We start from the raw sequence: 19,605 nt of genomic DNA, 5'->3' as shown, positions 1-19,605 counted from the left end.
AAAAAACGAACTTTGACACAACAATGCAAGAAATAATTTTAAAAAACTGTTCTGGAATGATAAAGCAGGAGGAAAAAGTAAAAGTGGAAAAAATCTTTGTAGATTTGTAGAAAATATATAAGAATATTATTACCCAATTTTGAAACCCCTAGAACAAAGAAAATTTTGCAACAAAACAAACAAAAAAGTTTTTCAAATATGTTGGAGTTACAGTTAGAATTTTAAAAGACTTAGCAGTAGTCACAATAAAAGACTTCAGGCTCTGGAATAATATACACTGACAATTAAAAGTACTAGGCCTGCAGCCAAAAATATCATATCCAGCAAAATTATCCATAATATTGTATGAAAAAATGGACATTCAGCAAATTTGTAGATTTTTAGTTTGTCTCAACCAATCTTGAACATAATTAAAAAAAAAAAAATTGTGTCAAATTTAAAAGAATATACATCATTCCCCAATTGATAAATGGTCAAAGGATATGAATAGACAATTTTCAGATGATTAAATTAGTTATTTGTAGTTATATGAAAAAATGCTCTAAATCACTATTGATTAGAAAAATGCAAATTAAAACAACTTTGAGGTATCACCTCACACCTCTCAGATTGGCTAAAATGACAGGAAAGGATAATGATAAATGTTGGAGGAAATGTGGGGAAAACTGGAACATTAATATATTGTTGATGGAGTTATGAAATGATCCAACCATTCTGGAAAGCAAAGCAGTCCAAAGGACTATAAAACTGTGCATACCCTTTGACTCAGCAGTGTTATTATTGTGTCTGTATCCCAAGGAAATCATAAAAAAGGGGGAAAGAATTCACATGTGCAAAATTGTTTGTAGCAACTCTTTTTGTGGTAGCAAAGAATTTGAAAAGGAGTGAATGACTATCAATTGGGGAATGGCTGAACAAGTTGAGGTACATGAAGGTAATGGAATATTATTCTTCTCTAAAAAAATATGAACAAACTGATTACAGAAAGGCCTGTAAAGATTTACATGAACTGATGCTGAGCGAAACAAGCAGAACCAGCAATACATTGTACACAGTAATAGCAAGAATGTCCAATGATCAAATATGAAAGGTTTGGGTCTTCTCAGTAGTTCAGTTATCCAAAGGAATTCCCATAGACTTTGGACATAAAATGTCATCTGTAACTAGAGAAAGAACTAAGGAGGCAGAATGTAAATCAATATGTGCTATGTTCACTTTTTTCTATTTTTTTCTTTCTCCCATGGCTTTTCCCTGTTTGCTCTGACTTTTCTCTCCCAAGAGAATTCAATGTGTATTAAAAATAAATAAATTTTAAAAATGAACAGGCAAAAAAGAAAAAACCCAACCATAGAAAGTTATTGTGGAAATAGGAAAGACTGGAGTTCACTTTCAGAGGAGGACAGTGAAATTTTTTAAAAGCATCTTTTACCTCAAAGAGTAATATTAAAAGGTTATCTGCCCATAAAAAATGTATAGAAAAATTCATGAAAGAATTAAAAAATAAAGTGAGAAAGATTAAGGAAAAACAAAACAAAAAAAACAACATAAAAACCATCCAAGAAAAACAAGAATATGAAACTATAAAAGGAGATAAAGTATTAAAGAACAATATAATTATTTGAAAATTAGAATTGGGTGCAGGAAAGCCAGTGAAGCTATGAGAGACCAAGATATAACTTACAAAATGTAAAGAATGGGAAAAAATAGAACAAAAATATTTTATAAGAAAAACAATAGATCTGGAGAACAAGTCAAGAAGAGAAAATATAAAAAGATTTGAACTATCTGAAAGCTGTGAACAACAACCAAAAAAAGAACTTTGACACAACAATGCAAGAAATAATTTTAAAAAAACTGTCCTGGAATGATAAAGCAGGAGGAAAAAGTAAAAGTGGAAAAAATCTTTGTAGATTTGTAGAAAATATATAAGAATATTATTACCCAATTTTGAAACCCCCAGAACAAAGAAAATTTTGCAACAAAACAAACAAAAAAGTTTTTCAAATATGTTGGAGTTACAGTTAGAATTGTAAAAGACTTAGCAGTAGTCACAATAAAAGACTTCAGGCTCTGGAATAATATATATTGACAATTAAAAGTACTAGGCCTGTAGCCAAAAATATCATATCCAGCAAAATTATCCATAATATTGTATGAAAAATGGACATTCAGCAAATTTGTAGATTTTTAGTTTGTGGTCTCAACCAATCTTGAACATAATAAAAAAAAACATATCAGAGCCAATATCAAAGATTAATTTTAAGAAATTCAACATAAATAAATCATTTATGCATTATGCATGGAAATGTATATTTTGACACTGGTAATTGAATAGTTCAAAAGAAAGACTGGGTCAGAGCTGAGTATGATCTGATTCTAAAAAGCAATATCGTGTAGGGAAAGGTTAAAAAAGTAGTAATTAGGTTATATAAATGAACTGATACCAAGGCATTAGAAAGCAGAGGAGGGCCCATAGTCCTGAAACCTATTCACATCAAAAATGGATTAAATAGGGAATACTGCAAATACATGACATAAAGGTTTTAGCATCCTCCAAAATTTATAAAGAAATAAGAGAGGACAGAATAGAATAAGGTGAAATATAAAGGGACATATAGATTTCTATCAGTGGAACAAGGTAGGTAATTTAATGGGCAAGGAATAAAGGATTAGGTAGGGTGTAGAAAGGTAATCAGATACTTACTAGGTACTAGGATAAAATGTGTAGATTAATGGGAAAGGAATAAAGGGGGGGGAAGCATGACATAGGAAAAGCATTTAGAAAAGCTTGAATATGAGATATGAAAAATAGTAAGGCTCTAAGATAGATCTTAGGTTGTTCCTCTAGTGATTGGGAAGGTGGTGATGAACTCTATATTGATAGAAAATGTAGGGGGGATGCTTTAGGGGAAAAGAAAAATGAGTTCTATTTTGAATATATTAAGTTTAGGATGTCTATTGGACATCCAAATTGAGATAGCTGAAAGGCAGTTAGAGACAAGAGATTAGAAGTTAGCAAAGAGATTGAGGATAGAATAGGTAGATTTGAGAATGATCAGCATGAAGATGGCAATTAAATCACCAGGTGAAATAGGACAGAGGGAACCCCAAAGAAGGAGCATAAAAAGAGAAGATAAATGGACCCAGGACAAAACCCTGAGTTAAGAGCTATGAAAAAGGAACCAGGAAAGGAAAAAAAAAAAAAGAAAAAAAAACAGTTAGGAGAGAAAAGAATATCAAGGAGGGGACATTGTTCACCAATGTCAAAGGCAGAGAAGTTAGGGAGAAGGAGAATTGAGAAAAGGCCATTTGGCAACTAATATAACATTAGTTACTTTTGGGAGAGGACTTTCAGTAGAATAATAAGGCCCAAAGCCACATTTTAAGAAATTAAGAACAAAACGAAAGGAGAAAAATTAGAGGCACCTACTATGGAAGGTGTTTTGAAGAAGTTTAGCCACAAAGATCAGAAAAAGTATAGGACAATAGTTAGAAGAGATTTAAAAAAAGATTTATGGAGAGTTTTTCATAATAAGCCAGGTAGGACAGATTTGGAGGCAGTATACAAGTCAATAGTGAGACAAATATTGAAAACAAGTGAAAGAGTAGGGCTGACAGAAGAGGGTACCTTTTGAAGGAGATGGGAAGCAAAGGGATCACTTGAACAAATGAAAAGATTAACCTTGGTGATGTCAAGACCACATTAAAAAAGGATGAAGGAAGAGAAAGTAGCAGAAAGCATCTGACTGATCTGTCAGGAAAAGATGAAAAAAAAAATTCGTGGTGACTGGCCTCGATTTATTTCTGTGAAATGAGGCAAGATTTTCAGCTGAAACCGTAGGGGGAGGGACAATCACAGGAGGTTTGAAGAGGAATGGAAGTTTGGAAAGAGTAAGTGGGGAGGGTGAGATAATAAGTTAATAACAGAGGCATAGCAAAATTGCCTAGCAGCAATGAGGACCCACTTTAGGTTATCTAACATAAATTTGTACTGAACTCTGAATAGTTGCAAATTTTTCTCCACTTCATTCATTAAACAGCAAATATATAGGCAAGAAAATGATGCATGATGAAAATGATTCAAAATGAAACTTAGCTGGTATTGAGAGTGAAATTTTATATAGAGAGAATAAAGCATGTTTTCTCTGAGAAAGATAATACTTTATTAATGTATTAATACTAATAAAGCCCATTAAGATCAAAATGGAATTACTTGACTATGCCTTAAAGTCAAATCATTCTGGCTGTCACTAGGAAAAAAAATAAATCTCCCATAACCAACCAATCATGACCTATAGTTTCTGTTTGTTCAGCTTTGACATCTGTTACTTCTCTTCTCTCTATCCTTCTTTTAGATCATATTCTTATTAGAACTTCTTAGATCATGGCCATAATTTTCTCCTGACTCCCCATTTGACTCAGAACTGCCACCTGTCTTTCAAAGATCAAATAAAGCTTGAACTACTTTAGGACATCTTGAGTACTTCCTTGTCATTCCTGTAACTCTCTACTTGGTAAATAGAGCTCAAAAAGCAATTTTGTTTTTACATTTGATATACTTCCATCTTGTAACAATTAAGAGGTATCCTCTGCATTTGTCAGACCAGGAGTTCCTTGAGGAGAAGGGACTATATTTTTGGTATCAAGCATGGACAAACATTAGTCCTTCAAATGAAAAGATTCAAGATGTTGGATGTTGAGAATAGTGTAGCCATAGGTGCAACCTGTTCAAAACGGGTCCAGCAGAGTGCTCCTACAAGAAGAAAAGTAATGGCTGACTAGAACAAAATAGACTAGAAGGTAGAGAGATGGAAGAATCTGGAAGCTTAGTCAATAGGGACAAATAATTGGAACATATCAATTCCAAATTAGCCTCAATAGGAATAATGAAGAGGGAAGGACAGAGCCCAGCATGAGCTCAGGGCTTTCTTATACTTAATAATCCTTTCCAAAAAATAGCTTCTCAACTAAATACTAATAACCATGCTAGAAAAACAGAAGATATGAATGATATTGGGGATATAGGTTCAAGCTTTTAAGTCCCTTGGATTCATTCTGAGCTTATGATCTTTCTCTTTGACAGATATTGGCAGTTCTGAGTTTCCCTGACACCAACTATGTACACCTTGAGTTTCCTGAGCGCTCAACAACTGGTCAAGGATGAGGAGGCCATGTGTGAAATGTTGGAATCTGTGCCATGCATTGTGTATGATGTCCTATTTAAAGTGGCTTACAGAGAAAATAAGACAAAGCTGCTGTGTGATATGGTGATGACGTGGCCTTACTCCCAATTTAAATTCCAGAAGCTGTTACAGACATGTTGGTGTTCTTCCAGGAGTTCTTCCAGGAATTGTCAAGAATGTTGGGAGAGTCTCGATTATAATGAGTCAACTGGAAATAAAATTAAGGCTATCATCGGGGGAGGGCTAAGATATATATGGAAAGTAACCATGAATAATTCACAGCAGCTCCCAAGAAGGTTTGTCCTCAGGGAACCTGGGAAAGTTTTATCATATTCTGGGAAACACTCTGTTGGATTCATTTCAGCTAATATCTGCTAAGCATCTGCCACAGGCAAGGATGCTAGGGTAGACATTTAAAGTATTAATGGATCTAGCACAAAGTCAGATTATTTCATACAAAGCAACCTCAGGATGAGGAAAACTCAAACAGCTACAGGGGAATGGGAAAAGTCTACTAGCAATAACTGGTGATTAGAACTTTGATCACTTAGATTCATTACAGTAAAATTAACTGAATTGCAAGAGCATTAGATCACAAAAGAATATTAGCATTCTTCTCTTAAAACTGGAAAATTTTAACAGAGAGAGAACCAAAGAGAAAAATATAGAATTGAACAATTTTCTAGAGAATAAGAACTAAAAATATATTACATAATCTTACTGGTAGGAAATTGAATCTTTTCTCTCAACTTTGTAAAATGCTAGCAATATTGAATTTTAAAAGTGAAGAGGGAGTGTATTTTCAATATGGGGAACCAGGTCTAAAAATTTCAGTAGGGAAGAGATAGCAATCTGTTAGGTTGACGAGGACAGTGCATAGTGTATATCCATGAGATGAGTATCAAAAAGGTCCAGAAAGAAATATGAGAGTTAGACTCTAGAGAATTCAAATCTCAAGCTGAAGATGTTATATTTCAGTTTGCGGGAAATGGGGAGGCCCTAAAGATTGACTATGAAAGTGATATCAGACTTAAGGTTTAGAAATGTATATTTGAAGGCAATATGGAGATTGGATTAGAATGGGAAGAATCTGAAAACAGGAAGACAAACTTAGAAGTTATTTAAATAGTCTCACTAGCTCTAATTAGCCTAGGGACTGTGTGAGAGGAGATGGGGAGTCAAAAACCAAAAAGAATTGAGAAAACTATGAAACTGGCTATGGAGCATTTTGGAAAAGAGGGTAAAGGCAACACTGGGATTGTAGCTTGAAAACTAGAGATAACCATTAGCCAATTGATAATAAGTATTTAAGCTTATTTTTGTAAGCTTAAACATATATAGTTTTGGCCTCAGAGCTAGGAAGATCTGTGTTAAAAGCCCACGCCTCACACCATTAATTGGGCAAGTTATTTAAGCTCTTAGTGTTGCACTGGTAGAGGGAATCTCCCAATATATATTGAATCCCCCAATATATATTGAAGTCCCTATATTAATCACTTTAGAAGTTTGCTTTCCCTATCAGGGACTGTACTAGGCACCGGGGATAATAATACCAAAGAGAAATAATCTCTGCCATCAGACACCTTCCATTTTTTAAAAGAAACATGTATATTGAAGAATATTCAAGGTAATTTTCTTTTCTTCAAGGTAGAGATGATGCTAGAATGGGAAGGGGAGAACAGTGGTATTAGCAAAGTCCTCATGCAAGAGACTATATTTTTTCTAGGTTGGGGAGTTGATAAATAGAAGTATTACAAGAAATAAAAACCATTCTGATGTAGAAGTGAAAGTTCAGTTTAACTGAGAGCTAAATTTTCAGAATACTCATTTTCTATTTTTCCTGATGACTGTTAATGAAATTTATAATATTAGTCATTTCTTGACTCAGTTTATTTTACTGTACTTCAGTTCATTTAAGTCAGTGAATGATTCTCTAGATTAATAAATAATATTTTATAGCACGTTAAAATTTATGTAGTACCATTTATTTAGTCATTCTCTAAATGATAGCATTCTTTGTGGTAGAGTATCATATTGATGTCTACTATATATTATACATATGTTGGAAATATGAGGACTTTCATTTTAATGGCCTCCTTAGGGCATATACTATATATGTACAATAGCATCTCAAAATCAACAAATTAGAATATTTTAGTTAATGTTTGACAATTATCTTTCCAAGAAAGTGCTTTTAAGTTGTTTGTATTTCCTTCATCATTATCTAAAGAAACCAACCAACAAAATCACAAATGAAATGTTGATTTGAACCAAATACCAGTTTCTGAGGTATAAATGTTCACATTGAAAATTTAACAATTGATTCTTCTGAGTCAGTTTGAGCTGACTCCAGCATATTCAACATTTAGGATTTACCAAGTAAAGAAAAAGAGGGACTGATGAGAGCTGATGAGTAAGTGAACATTCAGAATTCATGATCATGAAAGTGGAAGCCAAAGGTGATAGTGAGTTATAGTTGATTTCTTCTAAGTAGAGCTGAGGGGGAATGACAGAGTAAATAATGGGGTCTAAATAGATTGAGAACATCAACCTGCCCTCTAATATGAAGGCATGAACTGGAGTGAGAAGGATAATGCCTAGTGGTCAATAGATGTATTCAGGATCTAGTCTAGGTAATCAGTTTGTATAACATGAAACTCAAAGTAGCAGTGGGTTCTAAGTGATAAGAATAGAAGGAGTATATCAGTGGAGGGCAAGGAATCATTGGACTTCCCCCCACACCCAAGACAATTGAATCAGAAGAAAAAAGAAAAGGAGGTAGCCATAATGAATCCAATGCCAGGAATGTAGTGTAATCTCATGAAGCCCCACCTCAAAGAGTTCCAGAAAATTGAAGGAGCTAAAGGAAGAATTGTAAAAGGAAATGAAGCCTGTTATTTATAGAAAAGGCATCCACGAATAACCAATGGAGATATTCCAGAAGGGTCAATGAAGAAGAGTTTAATTTAGAAATAGTATATTTGGTAAGGTAATTGAAATTGAAGGAATAAATAGCTTGGTTTGAGAAGGGGTTTGTGTTTTGAAAGATTCAGTGGGATGAATAGAATAAGAGACAGCATGAATGTGTCAGTCATTGTAGAATGAATGCAGAGCTATCAGAAGATGAGAAGAGATCCATTGAAGAAGACAGGCAAGTTAGAATTTTCAAGATCTGCCCCAGGAATTAATTGCCTGTTGTCATGGCAAGAAGTGTGTGTCTTCCCTAAGAGACACTTATAATTCCTTCAACTGCGGCTTAAGAAGAATTCTGTCCTCCAATTAAAAAAAAAATGATGGGTAGTGTTTGTAGTCCTGGAGATACTTAAGGCAGGAAAGACTGCATCCTTGAGTATCTGGAAGCCTGACACAGAAGCAACATTAGGGGTGTGTGTGTGTGTGTGTGTGTGTTGGTGTAGGGTGAAACAGGAAAACTTAGGAAGAAGGCATGAGTGATTTCTTCTGGGGGCTCATGTTTCTGCAATCTTGATGTGAAATAAGGACTTGATCTGGGATTATCACTGACAAGAGAACTCTGATGAGTTAGTTTCCACCATGCATGTTGGTTAACAATTTCTCTGCCACCAACAGATTTAGGAAATTAGCTAAAATACTGAGAGGTCAAGTGGCTCTTCAAGACAGGACATTTCAGAGGCTAGACTTCCATCCATGTCTTCCTATCCTTCATACTTGCTCTTTTCACTGTATAACAAATCCCCACCAGGAAGATCAAATAGAGGCATGCAGAGCTGAAATAATTTTTCAGTTTATATCAGTCTATCGGGCTCTATCACCATTGTGGAGATGGATAAGGTTATAGTTAGGAAAGATCCATTCTGTCCAAAAAAAAGTCTAAGGTATCAATAACTTGTAGGATAAAGTAAAAAGATCTGTTTTCATTCCCTCAATCAGCTATAACATTCTTCACTGCAACCCAGTTGGTGCTTCTGCTTGGTAACATATTAATTAATAGAAGTATATGCAAGGAGCAGTATATTTTGAACCAGGTATCCTTCCAGTCATGATGATAAGCACACCTTCCTAGACCTTCTGGCCAAGGTTGTGAATTTTTCCTTTTTCTTTTTTTTTTCCCCTTAATGCAGGATATTGAAGCAGATGGATATGACAGGATTAGTTAGTAGCGATACTTGTTGGGATAGAAATCTCATGATACTGTGGACCCACTCAATAGATGCTTTCCGAAACTACAACTCATCACAGCAGCAGACAGATGATCCACAAAACCAGAGAGGAGACCAGATGGCAGAAGGCTCTCCAGTCTCAACAAAAGAAACACATGTGGCTCTCCTGGTAGATCTCCAATTGACCTCTTTCCTTTGGGAATTTCTAAAGGAAATTCTTGAGAACAACACCAACAACTATCTCCACCTGAAGTGCCGAAATTTCTGCACTTCCTACACTTTTCTTCGTGATTATGTAAAATGTTTTGCTCTTTTAGACTCTTTGGCAATCTGCAGAATGGACCTAAGATATAGCAAAATAACCTTGATGGATAGCAAATGGCTTATGTCACAGCTGACAACTTTACAAAGCTTGCAGAGCCTGTTTTTACCTTCTTTTAGGATAGATGAAAAAAAGAATGCAGCCCTTGCACAAAAGACTGATATTCAAATTCTTGCTGCAGAACTGGGCAAACTGAAACATCTCAGAGAGCTTTCTATACATTGTCTTTGTCTTTCAGACCTCGTGGAGTATCTGCTTAGGTAAGTAGGTTTGGGAGAGAACCCCTGTATCTCCACTGAGAAAACATTGGTGTATTTCTCTTCCCATATCCCCTGCAACTATCATCATTCATCTTTTTTTTGTCATATTGCCAAACTGAGGGACAAACATAGAACTAACACATAGATCTGCTTTTATTCTACTTCTCCTCTTTCTTTCCCTTGCTCAGACCTCTAATATTGGATTTTTACTCTTTTTTCTTTCCCATCTACCTTCTCATGATAAGCCAGTTATCCATATTTGGAGTGAATATGTTTATGACTACTTTATATTACAGCCCCTGTTTATTAATTTTTTCTTAATTTTTTTCACACTTAACTCTGTTTCTATGTATGTTCTAACCTCCTATGACTAATTCAGATGGAAGTAAGGTTCAAGTGACATCAGATCCCCCACCCCATTTTCTATGTTTGTAGAGATTTTTTCTGCTTTCTCTTGCTGTCTCTCGCTGTCTGTTGCTGTCTCTCTCTTTCTTATTTTTGTTATAACTTTTTATTGACAGAGTCCATGCCTGGTTAATTTTTTTTTTACAACATTATCCCTTACACTCACTTCTGTTCCAATTTTTCCCCTCTCTTTCTTCACCCCCTCCCCCAGATGGCAAGCAGTCCTATTCAAGTTAAATATGTCACAGTGTATCCTAGATACGATATATGTTTGCAGAACCGAAGAGTTCTCTTGTTGCACAGGAAGAATTGGATTCAGAAGGTAAAAATAACCTGGGAAGAAAGACAAAAATGCAAATAGTTTACATTCATTTCCCAGTGTTCTTTCTTTGGGTGTAGTTGCTTCTGTCCATCCTTGATCAATTGATTCCATCAGAATACATCCTCATACAGTATTGTTGTTGAGGCATATAATGATCTCCTGGTTCTGCTCATTTCACTCAGCATCAGTTCATGTGAGTCTCGCCAGTCCTCTCTGTATTCATCCTGCTGGTCATTTCTTACAGAACAATAATATTCCCTAATATTCATATACTAAAATTTACTTAACCATTCTCCAATTGATGGGCATCCAATCATTTTCCAGTTTCTAGCCACTACAAACAGGGCTGCTACAAACATTTTGGCACATACAGATCCCTTTCCTGTAGAGATTTTTTCTCTGGAATCCAGAATATTTGCTCCCAAAGGCATATATGGCAAGTCAGTCTGTCCTAAAACTTTAAGGTCCTTGGAGTGTATTTCTCTGGTCTCTTCCAGGTTAATCTGATCATTAAACTTTCTTCTTGGCACCTTACACACATCAATGTGGGTTTTTTGGAACCTCTGGTCAGTACTGCTAGATTTCAAAGCACATGGATCGATTAGACTTTTATAGAAGACCCACCTATTCTTGTAGCAACTACTTTGATATTTTGATAAGTGTTATCTATGGAGCCATTTATAATCTTAACAAATGATGTACACATCAGAACCCTGGGACAATTACACAAGACTTTTCCATTTGTTTCTACATGCTATGCCAATCCTGGTTGAGCTGGGAATTTAGTTCTACTTCTGATATTTCTGGTGTTACAAGTTCCGTGTCCCCAGATTATACTCTTAAAGTTTTCTAGCTTCCAGTACTTTTTTTTTCTCATTTATTCATAACAACCTTCCCCAATTCCTTTCCTATAGTCATTTTCCTACATCTAGGACTTCTTTGGTGACCTAAAGATTTTTAAATTTAAATTAAAGATTTATTTTGGTGGTCATTGAATAGGTTATTTATCTTAACTTAAAAAAAAATAAAAACCAGTATAAGTTAGTTTCCTCATTATTCTGTTTTATTTTATTTTTTTATTCTGGACCCTTCACTTGGTCAATACCTAAATCTCTTATCTAGAGGATTAAATGTGTCCAGAATAGGTAGAAGACTAGAAGATTAAGGCATTCCATTAGCAGGTATAGAGGAAGAAATAGAAATAGTTCTCTGAGTTTTAGTATATAGAATACATGTCTTTTTTTTTTCTTTTATTTTCAGAGATCTACCTTACTCCCTAGAGAGCCTTCAACTTTCTTACTGCTCTCTGACAGAGAAAGATCTAAGTTACATGGCCCAGAGTCACCATAGCGCCCATCTCATAAAGCTGGGTCTTTCTGGCAACAGGCTAAAAGAACAACTAGATTCTTTCCTGAAACTTCTAAAGTCAGTCTCAAACTCACTGAAGTGGCTAAATATAACAAAATGTGGGCTCAATGACATTAACTTTTATGAAACCTCATCCTATCTATATTCCTGTACCAACCTCTCCCATCTTGGTCTGTATGGCAATCCATTATCTAAGAGGAGTTTGACTGCTTTCTTGGAGCCATCCCCACACAAACTGCTCAACATGAAGATAATATCAGTTCCAATCTTCTTGGATTGCTACAGAAACCTGCCCCAGCATCTATCTTATTTAAGGACACCAGAGCAATACGTCGAGAGTAGCGATTTTGTTTCTATCCTGAATGAAATTAAATCAACGCAACTCACAAGAGGAGACTTGGCCATTGCTGTGACTTACGATTCTCTCTCTGATGTGGGTGACTATTTTGATCTGCGGTAATGGGTTGATTATCTTAAATGAGGAGAATCTCATTAAACCAAATGTTTAATTACTATTTTTATCTCAAGTTGGAGACAATGTATATGCACTTATCAGTCGCTCTTTGTATAAAGTGATATCTTTCAATGTTTTTATATCATTTTAAATAAATGTCTTTTAAGGTATTATTTGCATATATATTACATGATTTGTTGTTCTTTATTATATATGTTTCTAGTTTTTGACTAATAAAATTAAAGCTGCCATAAATATTTTTCTAAAAATAATTTAAGTGTAACCAATATAAAATCAGACTAAAAAATCAATTAAGGAAAACTGCAAAGAAGGAAATTCCAGACTGGATCTCAAGAAAAATATTTTATCAAATAAAGCTTTCCAAAAGTCAGATTATCAGTTTTAAGAAATAGTAATAAAAAAAAGAAAAGAAAAGAAATAGTATTACTTTGTTGTGGTCTCAAAAAAGAAACTGAATCAACACCTATCAAAAATATTGGAAAGGAGATTCTGATATAGCTGAGTAGGATGAGATGATCTGTGTCCCTTGAAACTTTTCAGTTGTATGAATTTTTCCCTAAAAATCTAGGAAGAAAATTGTTCGATGAGCACTTGATTCTTTGAGCCCAGATTTAACTGTACCAGGTCAAAAGAATGACACACACACCAAATTAGATCAACCACAAAAAAGAGGGAACAAAAAATTTTCAGAGAAACTGCAGCCAAAGAAATAAGTAAAGAACCTCAAAAAAATAAATGTTATAATACAAAAAAAAAAAAAAAAAAGCAAAGCAAGAGCCCAAGACATAGAGAAAACTATCATAACACAATAGCTGTAAGAGGGAACTCACATATCACATGAATCCCTAAGGTAGTTGAGAATCGTAATAACAGATTTCAGGAAACATTTAGAGTATGTAAGATTAGAAATTGGACAATGAGGGTAAAAAATTTAGAAGACAAACATGAGAATTTAAGTTGTAGAAAAGATGGGATCTAGTGAGAGAGGCATATGAGTTTCATGAAGCAATCGTTGTGGACAAGAGTGGTATAGGAAGAATTGAAAGAAGACAAACTTTTTAAAATTTTTTATTTATTTAATTAAAAACAGAATATGAAAAAAGAAAAAGAGAAGGAATTCAAAACAAAATAAAACAAACAATATCATGTGCCCAAAAGAATATCAAGGAGGATTCAAAATATGTAAGAATAAATTATCGGTTTTAGAAAGGATATATAATAGTAAAAGGAATTATATTTATGATTGTCCATCTTTCTTTTACTTCCTTATAGGTTTTTATTTTTTTTCCTCTGCTGTGTAACTTTTTATTTTATTCTTTTTTCCCCTTTCATGTTCCTCACCTCCCCCAAGCAAGTATAGTAAGGATATATTTATGTATATATATATATAATATATATATGTATATATATATATATATATATATATATATATATAGATAGATAGATATATATATATATATATATATATATAGATATATACATACACACAGATGCACTCACACACATGCCTGAAACACACACGCACACACACAACTTTCTCATCCCTGCTACCCTTTGCTTTAATTCTGCTCCTTAACTTGCCTTGCTATTACTTAATCTCCCCACCACCATCACCACCTATTGAAACCTTCCTTGTCTTTTTTCCTGCACTCTTTGTTTTGCTGTCCTCCCATCCCTCCACCCTTATCTCCTTATAGGTTTTGGAGGGTACTATACCCTTCATGATAGATATGCAGAACTGCAAGTGCTCCTCCCCCTCTAATGATTCAGTATCTATTCTTGCTCTGCACTTCATTTGTATAATATAATTACTCTCTTTACCTTTTTCTAAGTGATTTTGTTTTTTAGAGTCAGATTCATTGAAAATCTGCTCCAATCTTTCTTTTGAGATATCTAATTGCTGATGTCGATCTTAAACATATGCTATACATTTCCATGTAAAAAACAAACAATATGTCCACATTATGTTCTTTTGAAACTGATCTTTGATATTGGCTTTCATATGTTAAAATTTCTATTGAGTTTGGCTGAAAGTCCTGAAAATCTTCAAATTTCTCAGATGTCCTTTTTTCATAATATTTTATGGATAATTTTGCTGGATGATATTTTTGGCAGCTAACCCAGTTCTTTTGATTGCCAGTATATGTGATTCCAGGACCTGTGGTCTTTTATTGTGACTGATATTAAGTTGTGTACAATTCTAATTATAGCTCCAGAATATTTGAATTGGCTTTTTTTCTTGTTTGTTGCAAAATTTTCTTTGATCTGGGGGTTTCAAAATTTGTAAATGTTAGAGGGGATGTGGGAAAACTGGGACACTAATACATTGTTGGTGGAGTTATGAATTTATCCAACTATTCTGGAGAGCAATTTGGAACTATGACCAAAAGGCTATCATACTATATATACCTTTTGATCTAGCAGTGCCTCTACTGGTCTTGTATTCCAAATAGGTCATAAAAAAGGGGAAAGGATACACATGTGCAAAAATGTTTGTAGCAGCTCTTTTTGTAGTGACAAGGAACTAGAAATTGTGTGAATGCCCATCAGTTGGAGAATAGCTGAATAAGTTATGGTATATGAATGTTATGGAATATTATTGTTCTATAAAAAATGATCAGCAGGATAATTTCAGAAAGGCCTGGAGAGACTTGCATGAATTGATGATAAGTGAAGTGAGTAGAACCAAGAGAACGTTGTACATAGCAACAAGATTATGTTCTTATGGACTTGGCTCTTTTCAACAATGAGGTGATTCAGGCCAATTCCAATACACTTCTGATGTAGAGAGCCATCTGCACTCAGAGAGAGAACTGTGGAGACTGTGCATCACAACATAGTACTTTCACCTTTTTTGTTGTTTGCTTGCTTTTTGTTTGCTTTCTCATTTTTTTTTTCTTTTTGACCTGATTTTCTTGTGCAGCATGATAAATATGGAAATATATATAGAAGAATTGCACATGTTCCAATATATATTGGATTCTTTGCTATTTAGAGGAGAGGATAGAAGAAAAAGAAGGAGAAAAATTTTGATATATAAGGTTTTGCAAGGGTAAATGTTGAAAACTACCTCTGCATATATTTTGAAAATAAAAAACTATTATTTTAAAAATTATTAAAATGTTTGTAGGAAAAAAATATTCCTATGTGTTTTCCACATAGGATTTCTTTGAGGTGGTATTCAGTGGATTCTTTCTGTTTCTATTCTTGCTCTGCACTTCATTTGTATAATATAATTACTCTTTTTACCTTTTTCTAAGTGATTTTGTTTTTTAGAGTCAGATTCATTGAAATCTGCTCCAATCTTTCTTTTGAGATATCCAATTGCTGATGTCAATCTTAAACATATGCTATACGTTTCCATGTAAAAAACAAACAATATGTCCACATTATGTTCTTTTGAAACTGATCTTTGATATTGCTCTCATATGTTAAAATTTCTATTGAGTTTGGTTGAAAGTCCTGAAAATCTTCAAATTTCTCAGATGTCCTTTTTTCATAATATTTTATGGATAATTTTGCTGGATGATATTTTTGGCAGCTAATCCAGTTCTTTTGATTGCCAGTTTATGTGATTCCAGGACCTGTGGTCTTTTATTGTGACTGATATTAAGTTGTGTACAATTCTAATTATAGCTCCAGAATATTTGAATTGGCTTTTTTTCTTGTTTGTTGCAAAATTTTCTTTGATCTGGGGGTTTCAAAATTTGTAAATGTTAGAGGGGATGTGGGAAAACTGGGACACTAATACATTGTTGGTGGAGTTATGAATTTATCCAACTATTCTGGAGAGCAATTTGGAACTATGACCAAAAGGCTATCATACTATATATACCTTTTGATCTAGCAGTGCCTCTACTGGTCTTGTATTCCAAATAGGTCATAAAAAAGGGGAAAGGATACACATGTGCAAAAATGTTTGTAGGAAAAAAAAATTCCTATGTGTTTTCCACATAGGATTTCTTTGAGGTGGTATTCAGTGGATTCTTTCTGTTTCTATTTTTCCCTCATTTTCATGTCCTCCAGGACAATTTCCTTGGATTATTTATTGCATTATTATGTCAAGATTCTTTTGTTGGTCACAGATTTCAGGTAGTCCTATTATTCTTATATTTTCTTTTCTTGATCTGTTGTTTTTCTTATAAGATGTTTCACATTCTGTTCTATTTTTTCATTCTTTATAATCTGTTTTGTTATTTCTTGATCTCTCATAGCTTCCCTGGCTTCCCCTTACCCAATTCTAATTTTCAAATCGTTATTTTCATCTTTGAGATCTGTATCTCCTTTTCTAATTGGTTAACTATTTCTTCATAATCTTGTTTTTCTTGGATAGTAAGTTTTTTAGTTTTTTTTTTTTTTTTTTTTAGTTTTTCCTCAATCTCTCTCATTTGATTTTTAAATCCTTTTTTAGTTCTTTTATAAATTCTCTCTGGGCAGGGGACCATTTAACATTACACTTTGGGGTAAAAAAAGCTTTTAAAAAGAAATTTCAGTATCCTTCTCTAAAGATGAACCCTGCTCTTTCTTGTTCCCATAGTAAGTTTCTGTGGTTGGGTTCTTTCTTCTTTGCCAATTCATTTTTTTAAAATGAGAAGAATTAGTGTAAGCTCCTCTAATTGTGCCTCTAGGTGTACTTCAGTTCTCCACTTTGACCTGGTACCCCAAACCAAAAGTTCCCGACTCCTCAAGTGCCTACTCTGCCATCTTTCCAGAATCTTCCCCAGAAGACAAAACTTCCAAACTAGTCACTGGAAGACTTTAACGACTACTTTCGCACCCAGGACACCCCAGAATCAGCCAGAGTCAGGATAAGCAAAAGTCCATCTTTATTCTTGGTCCCCAAGGGTAGAAATGAAGGGAATGGAAGAGAATCTCTGCAAGTGCCTTCTCCCTCGTCTACCGCGGGAGTGAGTGTGTTTCTGGCTAGCTTTACTCCATTCCCTAGTCCCTCCTACAATCCTCTATACATCAATCATTGAGCCAGCATGGATAGTGGAAAGGACCATTTTCCAAGCATATGCCCATAGAATATCGTCCAATCAGAAGTTAGCCTCAAGTGCTCGCAGTTCTGGCAATCCCGATCTCAGTGCATAGTTCCAGCCCTCTACAGAAGACCTTATATTTTTTAAATCAAAAGGGCAAGAATTAGGGCACTAAGATCAGGAAAAAACCACTGTGGGCATTATTGGTTGTCCAGGAAAATAAAAAGGAAAGCTTAAGATTATAAGAGAAAAATAAAAAAGAACATGGCCAGGAAATATTGCAAAGCAACTGTCAATAAGATTCTCACAGACACTGCCATTTGAACTCATCAAGAAATGTAGACAATTTTCTAACATTTTTTCCTCAATTACATGTAGACAGAAATTTTTAACATTCATTTTTTAAAAGTTTGAGTGTCAAATTCTTTCCCTGCCTCCATTTATTTCTCCCTCCTTTAGAAAACAAGCAATTTGATACAGAGTATACATGTGAAATTATGTGAAATACTTCTATATCCCATGTTTCAAAAGAAAAAACAGATAAAAAGAAAAAAATAAAGTATTAAAAGTATGTTTCAATCCATGTTCAGATACCATCAGTTATTTTTCTAGAGTTGGAAAATGTGTTTCATCATAAGTCCTTGATTCTTTAGCATCATTATATTGCTGAGAATAGAGAAGTTGTTTACAGCTGATTATCATATAATATTGCTTTTATAATTACTTTTACTGTTACAATGTCCTCCTGGTTCTGCTCATTGTACTCTGCATCAGTTCATGTAAGGCTTCCCAGGTTTTTCTGAAAGCATTCTGCTCATCATTTTTTAATAGCATAAGAGTATTTCCTCATTATATACCATCACTTGTTCAGTCATCTCCAACTGAAAAAAAGTCAATTAATAAGTATTTACATCACTAATCACCTGTAATCTCTCTAGCCTCTCTACTTAACAAGGGAATTGAGCACAGGTGTCTCAGTGGAACAGAAAGATATAACATGTTTAAAGCCCAAAGCAAGCAGTGTTCAATGTGTCCTCAAGTAATACCTAGTTACATATATGTCCTACCTGATCATTAAATTTTATTGTAAAAATATTTCCTGAGAAAACTACAGGTGAGTGGATGGTTGGAGATGGTTCCAAATGCAGAAGTGGTAGGGTATGAGTATTTAAAAGTAGCAAGGCTTAAGTGGAGGAGGGAGCAAGTAGAACAGCTTTTTGCCTCACTGGCCCAAGGGCCCTTTACCTTCTGAGGTAGAATCTACCGAACCTCTCCTACATGTGAGGCTTTTGGTTTTGTTAGAGGCTATTAAGAAGGAACAGTAATAAAGAGATACATTGAGAAGAAAAGGGAGGTATTGCACTATTAATAACTCATTGTGACTCTGAGCTTGGAACTTATTTTCTAAATAAGAAATAAGAGATTTAGAGTTGACAATTCTTATGTTGTTTTCTAGTTCTGGAGTTCCTCAGAATTCTTCAGACAGGGATTAGGAGAATGTTTAGTTATCGTGGGGACAGAGGCTGAGGAGAGTCAGAAGGTGTAGTCTATATGACAGGAAACAAAATATTTGGGGGCAAAGGGGAATAAATTAGAATTTGAATTATTTACTATAGTTTTTTCATTTTCAATTGTGTCTAACTCTTTATGAGTTCTTTTTGGATTAGGGGAGGTTTTTCTTAGCAAATTGTGTTTTATTACTGTGCTACCCAGATGGCCTAGGATTTGATGAGAGAGGTAACATCCTTGTTCCCTCTTGTATTAAAAAAAAGTTTGTAGTATATTCCCATTCCAAAAGATGCTGCTTTTGGTATGAGATAGATGTATCTTATAATAACAAAACTCATATTTTGTAATATTTTTGGCATAATAGATGTTGTAATTTGGCAAAACTTTTTTTCTGGGCTTATTCAGAAGATTATCTTGAATGTTTTGGCTTTTAATCAAGTTGATAGATTTATTTGTTGAATGTTGAATCATCCTTGCCTCTCTAATAGAAATCTCCCTTAGACTTAATGAATGATTTCTGTGATATAGCTGTAGTTTGTTTAACAATTTGATCTTTTTTCTCAAGGGAAAGAAGTCTAGTGATTCATTGTGGCTAAAGGAGAACCTCATAATAGCCATACACACCCAAAAAACTTATACA

General features: G+C 34.3%; 2 protein-coding genes across 2 annotated transcripts in view; both read left to right on the top strand.

Moving 5' to 3' along the window:
* The window catches only part of LOC127544556 (leucine-rich repeat-containing protein 14-like), a 14,243-nt gene extending 1,620 nt beyond the window's left edge, over positions 1-12,623 (top strand). The window contains exons 2-4 of the mRNA XM_051971231.1: positions 5,084-5,479; positions 9,284-9,904; positions 11,892-12,623. Coding sequence (XP_051827191.1) covers positions 5,118-5,479; positions 9,284-9,904; positions 11,892-12,459 — 1,551 coding nt within the window. The 5' untranslated portion in view covers positions 5,084-5,117 and the 3' untranslated portion in view covers positions 12,460-12,623. The remainder of the gene's footprint in view (positions 1-5,083; positions 5,480-9,283; positions 9,905-11,891) is intronic.
* LOC127544563 (uncharacterized) overlaps positions 1-19,605 on the top strand; it is a 236,115-nt gene that overhangs the window by 92,653 nt on the left and 123,857 nt on the right. The window lies entirely within an intron of this gene.

The sequence above is a fragment of the Antechinus flavipes genome, chromosome 1 (genome assembly GCF_016432865.1).
Source record: "Antechinus flavipes isolate AdamAnt ecotype Samford, QLD, Australia chromosome 1, AdamAnt_v2, whole genome shotgun sequence".
In the NCBI taxonomy this organism is placed as follows: domain Eukaryota; kingdom Metazoa; phylum Chordata; class Mammalia; order Dasyuromorphia; family Dasyuridae; genus Antechinus; species Antechinus flavipes.
The sequence above is the reverse complement of the archived record's forward strand: the minus strand, read 5'-3'. Positions and strand labels throughout refer to the sequence as shown.